Source organism: Belonocnema kinseyi, chromosome 6 (assembly GCF_010883055.1).
Source record: "Belonocnema kinseyi isolate 2016_QV_RU_SX_M_011 chromosome 6, B_treatae_v1, whole genome shotgun sequence".
Taxonomy (NCBI): domain Eukaryota; kingdom Metazoa; phylum Arthropoda; class Insecta; order Hymenoptera; family Cynipidae; genus Belonocnema; species Belonocnema kinseyi.
In genome coordinates this window covers 76,109,018-76,117,708 of record NC_046662.1, presented here as the reverse complement: position 1 = coordinate 76,117,708, position 8,691 = coordinate 76,109,018, and the positions used below count along the sequence as shown (strand labels likewise).

Here is an 8,691-nt window from a genome sequence, read left to right as displayed (position 1 = left end):
AGCAACCTGGGTCGGAGCAGTGTTGCGGAACGAACGTGTTATTTACTTAAATAGCATGAGAATTCTGGATCAATCTGAAAAATCTCTATCCCTTCCACACAAAACTCCTTTCCCCTGCCGAGTCAGTCACGCCTACCCCGAAAGGGAAATGGCCAGTTGGTTAGACACTCGGACTTCACCTCAGAGGTCCGAAGTTCGATCCCTGAGCCGGTACCTCTGGAAATTTTTCAATGTACCTTTACCGAGGTTCTGGTGGTTCGGGACCCACCTTAAGCTGTAGGTCCTTCCATCGTGTACTTGACTGCAACCCAGTCCGTCAATGATGGGGTAAAAACCAGGCTTTGTCCAATATGTCTGGGCAGACTGCTCTCATCATATCACTTGATTGCATTATAAAAATGCGTCCGTGACTGATGATATATACCGGGACAGCCGCGTGCAAAATGATCAACTAAAAATCCAACTCTAACCAAAAATGCCTTCAACATGTTGGACAGTATAAGCCTGTGACATTTCAACACAGAAATGTTTTTTATAATAATAATAATAATGTTAAGTGCTTTCGAGACTCTAAAATGATCCCAAAATCTAGTGCAGTTTGGGTTTTGCAAATTTTATTTTTTGCAAGGGGGTGGTATTTTAAAAATGGGGGGAGTTTTTATTTTTTTATGCATTCGCGAGCCCAAAATAAGCCCAAAATTATGGTGTTCTTTGTTTTTTCGGAATTTGATTTTTTACATTGGGGGTGGTTTTATATTTAGTAGGGGTGGTTTTTGGAAATTAGTTGTTGGTGCGTTCAAGAGCTCAAAAAAGCCCAAAATTCTGACAAAAAAAAATTGGGAATATCGTTTGTGGAGGTGCTAGCTTGATAGACCTACAGTTAGTTTGACCGAAAATACACTATTCTACCCATTTAAGCAAAAACCTTAATATGATTTGATATGATCCTACCAGATGAGACTAGGAGATTTTTTACGAATTTTCGATACACATGATATTTCTAAAGATATTATTGTACTCATCAGGCAATTAATTGCATTTTTACCATTTAAATATACGTGGAGTCTCTACTGTTCAATTTTTAATTTAATTAATGAATTTAACATTTAATAAGTATTACATATTATGATTATTATTGTCACTTTAAAAAGAGTATTTGATCCAAAATTCCTATTGAAAAGAAGTACAATCTTATCAAAAATATCTACAATATAACAAATTCGGCAAAACGAAAAGTTATCAGTACCACCAACAATTCAACATAGTTTGTGAAATCAAAGTTTGCCAAGTAATTCTAAAAGATATCTAAATTTGAAAATTACATACATTTTCAGAATGTATTAATAGAGAAAAACTTAAATCTTGGCGAGATTTTTTTAAATCAAAACCAAAAAAAAATAATTCAAAATTTACAATTACAGTTAAATTACCATTTACTAATTATTGACTATGAAACTAATTATCTAGTTGTAACGAATTATGCTCCTTCGCCGCCATTTTTTAAACCTTTCCTCGAACCTTTCAAATACTGAAATATCTCAACTGATATAACAATTCCAATGCAAAAGAATACCTCTAAATCTCACACACAACAGGACGATACGACTGTTGATAAAATCGTTTGATGCAGCGCCGAAAGAAGTTAAGACCACACCTGATTACCTGTTCCGAAAATTTATGGCGGACACCGAGGGAAGACATTTATACACTTTACGAACTTTATAGGCTACATGGGCGACAAGTATTCGACTCACGTGTAACTGTTCCTCCAGCTTCTTGTTGGCGGCTCGTAAGCTTTGAACTTCGACCTGCAATTTTCGAGGGTCGATGCAGGTACTCCTATCGACTTTTCGACGCTTTGCGAAGCCACCTGGTTCCAGGGAATTCGTCTTCAATTTCCTTATCGTCGTTTCAGCCTCAGATAATCGTTTCTTTAGAGCTGATAATTCTCGTCGATGATTCTCTTCCTTCAGAAACTCTACCTTGGAGGAAACAATAGTGGCCTCCAACGGTGGGCGAGAAGGAGATTGAGAGAGTCTGAAAGTCGTAATTGTTTAAAAAGGTTTAAAAAAGAGAAAAAAATTTCAATTTTAAAAATACGATCTTACTCGTGTTTCTGATCCACTTCTGTCTATTTTTTCATCTCCTACATTACCCCCTCTTACCCCCTCCCTTGAACTTTCATTAACCTCTCCATTTTGTTAGCATCACTTCCTCCTTCCTCTTTTCATTCTCGTCATAACTCCTCATATATCATCAATATTCCTTCTCGTAATATTCCTCTGCTACATTTTCCCCTCTGATCCCTTCTTCTGACCATTCACTTCTTTCTTTCTCTTTTAAAAAACCATTTCCCCTTTTCTTTTCCATTCTCTACCCATCTCCATCATATCATTACACATATCCAGTGCCGATTTTCCACATATTCACCCCTATCTCTTGCCCCATTACACTTTTCCTTGAACCTTCAGTTTACCCATGTATTTCCTTCTCCACCTCCTTTTACCATTGATGTTCCCTTTGTCTATTCTTTTCCTCTCACCTGTTCCTTTGATCTTCAATCTCCTTTCCATCTCTTCCGCATTAACATCCCATCCCCCTTTCGATTCTCCTTACGTCTCCTCACATATCTCCAATATGCTTTCTCCTCATATTCACCCCCCCTCACTTCCAATTCCCTTTCGCTGTTTTTACTAATATCATTTTTTCTTCACTTCAACATTTCTCTTCTACATTCTGCCCTTTGCCCCCTCTTCTGGTCTTTAACTTTTATCCCCTTCTGTTTCACATTATTTCCAGTTACCCTTTCAATTTTCCTTACATCTCCTTACAAATCTTCCCACATCCCTAATATCGCTTCTCGTCATATTCGCCTCAATATTCTTCTTTTAAATTTACCCCTTCAACCACCTCTTCTCCCTGCTCCTCTAACCTGATTCTTCCCTATCCGCCTCTACCACATCATTCCTCCACCCACTTTTATATTCTTCACACATATCCCCAATCCCCACATATCCGCTTCATTGTTTCCCGTCAATACGTTCCCCCTATATTATCTCGCATAACCTTACACCCTCAATATCCCTTCTTCTCATATTAACCCTCCTCTTATTTTGCTATCAACATTTTACCATGTCCTTTCTTCTCCCCCTCAACATTCTTGTTCAGTATTTCTCTGCTCTCATACCATCTCTACCTCTCCCCCTCTATACCGCTTCATCCCCCCACTAATGCTTTCCCTCAGCACTCTCCAAACATCAACATTGCAACCACTCCTCAAATATACGTTGCTCCTCCCATACTTCTGTCTAGATTCTGATCTCTATTCCTATCCCTGTCAATTAATATTGACCCATAATAACGGTTACTATCATCTTTTAGCGTTTTTTGGTTTTCTAAATATTTATATTGTTCTAGCATCCTGTAAGACTAAAATATACAAACAAAATTTAAACCCAATACTACAAAGTAATACAAAATAATGTTTCTGTACGGGGCGACGAAACTGCAATAAAAACTATACGCAATAACATTTTTTGTATTGTTAAAGATTATATAGAAATGGAATATGCTTGAATTAGAAAAAAAGTTCTTTATATTCTAAATATTATGAGATAGTACTTTTTGTTCTTTTTTCGAATAAGGAAGACTTCTTCTGCAGAAACAGTGACGGGAAAAAAATTCGATTTCTATAAACTACTTCCTGGATATTTATTTCTTATACTCTTCTACGATTCTCTTATATTCTCTTCAATTTCTTCCACGTCTACTTGATTACTTGTAATTGATTTATTACTATCTCTTGCGCTCTTCTGTAAAAATAAATGACTCGCTTTTTTTCAACCCCTCACACTTAAAAAAAAAGTGAGTAAAATATTTTCTCATGAGAGTAATAGTGTACCTACTTATTTTTAAAATTGAAAAATAAGAGACAAAAAATCTCCTGAGAATAAAAGAAATTTCACAAGAACAAGGGAAGATAAAGAACTCTTCTTATGAAAGAAAAGAAGACCGAAGTACATTTAAAAAATGGAAAAAGTACACGCTTACTGCAATATAAAAAATGACTTCTTCGTGAGTATCTAGAACACAGTTAAAATTCTTACCTCGCTTTAAGGTCGGATATGATCTGTTGATTCCTCGCAGCTTCCGAGGTTCTGGCCTCCCTTATCGCCGTGTCCAGCTCACGTCTCGCGAGTTTTGCGGCTTTCCGTTCTTCATGAAGCTCTGATCTAACCGCAGCGAGGTCCTCTCTCATTCTCCTCGCTCCATCCTCTAACCAGTGTATCGTTTTCCTCAGTCTCGTCACATCATCAGCCTTCTCCATTCTTCGCCTGCATCTCTCAGCTGCATCTGGCGGCTTCTTAAGAAGACCAGACTCTTTATCTTTCGACAGATTCGCAGCCACTCCTAGTTTCTGATTTGTCATCGAAAATAATTTTTCTCTCATTATCTCCTCCCCATGCAAAGAATCTCGGCTTCCATTTGATTGATCAATTATACCTTCGATTTCGTCTGGGAAAAATTTCCTTTCTAATCCAGAATCCACTGAAGAGGTCTCGCTATTGGAAACAATGGTCTCTCGATCCGTTTTAGGGAGAGAAGTTGATACTTGTAAATTCAAAGTTTTACCATTTTTAGAGAAAGAATAATTTGTATGATTTATAGCATATGATAATTTGAGAGCCTCTTCTAAATTCGTAGGTGATTCATCACTGAAACAGGCACCTAAAGGTTTAGCAGTTTCGCAATTCTGATTATTAGTTTTCAGTGCTTTAGATACATTTTGCGAAACTGATGAAGCGGGTAGAGGCCTCTTCAGTGTTCTGGTTTCAGGTCCATCGACACGAGACTCTGGACAATCTTCGCCGGATAAATGCTCGTGTCGAGGTGTCTTCCTGGGGGTCTCCATTTTACGGGGAGGGGGTTCCATTTGGCGTCTCTTTCTCGTCGCGGGTTTCGATTCTGGCCGGACGAGATTACGACGACTATCTCGCTCCAAGACTGAAGACTCCCCAGTCGTTTTTGAACTCGGGTTCGTTGGGATGACGGTGTCTCCCGCTAAGGGGTTCATCTTGGTCGTTTCTGCAAAAAAATAAGTTCCCAAAGTTATAAATTTATTATAAAATGTTTTGTTTCTTTTGTTTTTTTACCAAACAATTTTTTTAACTTAGAGCTACTGCAATATTTAGGTGCATTATGAAAAAATGATAAAAATTTTCTTTAAAAAGTTGTAACTTGGGAATAAATTGACATAAATTAATTTTATTTACTGTAGCTTGGAGCTATACCTACACTCTTTCACAGTCCGTAAAGAAATAAATTACAATAATGACGTTAATGTGTCGAAAACAACTAAAAAGAGCATTTGCTCAAAAAGGCCACATTTGAAATTTTCCTCATTTTTATAGAATAATAATAATAATAATAATAATATGCGGGGGATACCTTTGAGTTTCATCCTCGCTGAGCTATTCCTCAATATAGAAAAACTATTTTTTATCATATAAAACAAATTCTTAACTGTATTTTATTTTTATGTATTTTTTATGTGTATTTTGTTCTTAACTGTATGTTTTAAAAAAGTTAAAATCATATGTACTTATAAAATATACAGTCACCAAATTTAGAAACACTAGAACTTTTAGATTTTATATTTCAAAAATAAATAAAATCATGATTGTTGCTCTTCTATATTCATTTACTTTTACTTCTTGCTTTAATCAGGAACAGTTCCAGTGTAAGTTGAAGTAATCGAATGATAAGAAGCAAAACAAAATCAGAAAAGAGAAAACGAGTAAAGAAGTAAAATCGACCAAAGCAGATCAGCAGATATCATAATTTCATCAATTTCCTTATTTAATATTTAAAAAACCAATATTTCTGAATTTTATAAATCAAATATTCTCTAAATTGACTCTGTTGTAAATATTCTAAGATTGACGAATTTATAAAGTTGCAGAAGTAACAGAAAATTTTACGAAATTCTTCATAATAGCATAAGACATTTTTTTTGTACGAGTTTCGGAATTTAAAAATACAATTTATCAGGTAATGCATTGATAGCAAATTGAAATTACGAAATTTCTGACTAATTTGTACTAAAATTATCTTAAATACATAAAAATCGTAATTCAATTTCTATAACTATATCACCATTTTTCGAAATTTATAAGCGGGTTGACATAATTGTGTCGCAAAATAAAAATATCGAAACTAAAAAGATGCAAAATAATAAAAATTTCCGAAATTTTAAATTTAAAAAACTGCCAACAAAATTTATAAACAAAATTTCAATATTCTGAAAGTCAATAATATAACGAAACTACAGTTAAATTTAGACATGGCAAATTGACGAAATTTTTAAATTTCTGAAATACAGACGTACGAGCATAGTTTAACATTTTCAAGAGCTCTTTTAATTTGTGACCTTAACAATTTTTCATGAAAATTTGAAATTTTGATGATTAGAACTTGTGGAAATTTACTAATTTCAAGCATTTATTAATATCGTAAGGCTAAAATTTCCAGATTGTAAAAACTCTGGTTTCAAAATTTCGGAAATTTGAAATTTCTGGGAACTGTTCACTAAATTTGGGAACTGCCCGAATAAAAATGCTTCGATTTGAGTTCGACTTGAATTGCCCCCAATCAAGACATGCTGAAGTCGAAAAGGTCGACTTGAGCATGTCTCAGTTTTGAGACGGATCCAGACTTCAATTTATGCCTTGACGACAAGTTTCTATGTCTTGATGGCATAAATCTATCTCTTGAGTCGAATTTTGATGACTGCAAACCCGTGCGGTTTATAACTTCGAGCGTATACCTCCCCTAATAAAAAGGGTATTTCTAACAGTCATAAATTACTTGTATTATGCAAGTACTTGTTTGAAGATGATACCAAAAATTTTGTTTTTTTTTACGTATTCTAACGTTTTAGGAGATCTTTCTAGAAAGTTACAATTGTTATTTTTTAAAGAAATTTTTCAAGGGTTATACTTGTTCAGACCCACCTATTCTGAATTTTTAAATTAAAAATAACTAATTTAACAATTATAAATTTTTCATTCATGAATTTTAATCTCATTTATGATCCAAAAAAGGTTCGATAATCTCAGTCAAGACAAGGCTCATCTTGAGTCAAGCAAATGTCGTCGTCTTAGCCAAGACAAGGCTCGACTTAAGACAAGTAAACGCCGTTTTACCTGTCGTGGCCATACAAGTAAGATGAAGGCCTATGTCTTGACTCAGCTTTGAGACGCAGCCAGTCATCGAAGCATTTTTCCTCGGTTCTAAAAATTGTTCGTTCAATAGCTTCGTGACTACATAAAACTATAAATGCTTAAAGAAATAATAATTGTTTTGGAAAATATTTTGTACATTATAAAAAATAATTTTTTCTCCCACATATTATCATGAATCTACAAAAAAATCAAAGGTATGTCTTTTTTAAGAAAATTCACTATTTAGTTTTTTCGAGAAACGTACAGTACTTTTTGGAGAAAAATAAAGAATACGTGTCTCATATTTGACTTTAGAGAACATTACTTCTGAGCCCCAAAACATTTTCGCGACATTACCAGTTGACAGACTGCCCGAATCTATATGAAATATATCATTCACAGATGTACACTCAGAAGGCGATTTAGTTGAAACAACAAAAATCTTGTTGTTTCAACCATAAAATTTTTATTATATGCACAACAAAATATTTAGTTAAACTAACCAAATTTGTTGGTAGTTTTAACCAAATCTTATGGTAGATAAAGTATTTAATTGACACTACAACCAAATTTGGCAGCTTCACTAAAATTTTTCGTTAAATCAAAGAAAAATTTATTTGATTCTATCAAATTTTCACCTATATTCAAGAAGATAGTTTTTTGGTTGAAGAACATTTTTATTCTGAGTGTATATTTTAATTGTTCCAATTAATACTTTAGCGATCGTTTTCACTTTTCACAGTTTAAAGAAAAACAAAACTGAAAATGCGACTATTCTTGACTGCTGAAGCATCATAATTATTTGCAATTAGCAAGACTTGACAATAATGTCAGCGATGCTAATATAGCACGCTCAAGAACGGACAATTAAACAAACGTGAAACGGAGTAGTTATGAAAAGACGTGGGAAATTGGTCACGCTTTTGCCTTCAACAAATAACTTTACTCGAGTTTCGTTGGAATTTCTTCTTTTGTATAATTTAGTAAATGGAAATTTATTTTCTGAGTGTCCAAGATTTTAAATACTTTTCTCATATTGTGTAAAGAGATTATGGAAAGAGAAATTAGAAAAAATGTTATAATTGATAATTACTATAGATAAGTATGTAGAACAATAGTTTATGTAATACAAATTCATATTTTTTGTACTATGAAATAAAAAATTCTGATCTGAAAAACGTACCAATATTATTTAATAATGATCAAAAACACCTATACTAAACAAAAATATTAAATAAATATTTGTTTGACTACAACATTTGGAGAAAGTACAGACTCACTATGGTAAAACGTACGTTTTCTGTTTAGTCAACTACCAGGTGTATACATATGAAACCGGTATTGCCATCTAGCGGCCAGTAGGCATACTTGTAGGCACTGTCGGAACTTACTATTTGTGCTAATTGGCGTATTGTCATCTGTCAACAATATCCAATACCAAACATTTCAAGTTTCATATGACATCGTG

General features: G+C 34.1%; 1 protein-coding gene across 3 annotated transcripts in view; it reads right to left on the bottom strand.

Annotated features, from left to right (window-relative positions):
• LOC117175687 (janus kinase and microtubule-interacting protein 2-like) overlaps window positions 1–8,691 on the bottom strand; it is a 248,127-nt gene that overhangs the window by 217,308 nt on the left and 22,128 nt on the right. For all 3 annotated transcript variants that reach the window (XM_033365424.1, XM_033365426.1, XM_033365425.1), the window contains exons 2-3: window positions 4,107–5,085; window positions 1,755–2,037 (exon numbers count right to left, since the gene is read on the bottom strand). In XM_033365424.1, coding sequence (XP_033221315.1) covers window positions 1,755–2,037; window positions 4,107–5,074 — 1,251 coding nt within the window. In that variant the 5' untranslated portion in view covers window positions 5,075–5,085. The remainder of the gene's footprint in view (window positions 1–1,754; window positions 2,038–4,106; window positions 5,086–8,691) is intronic.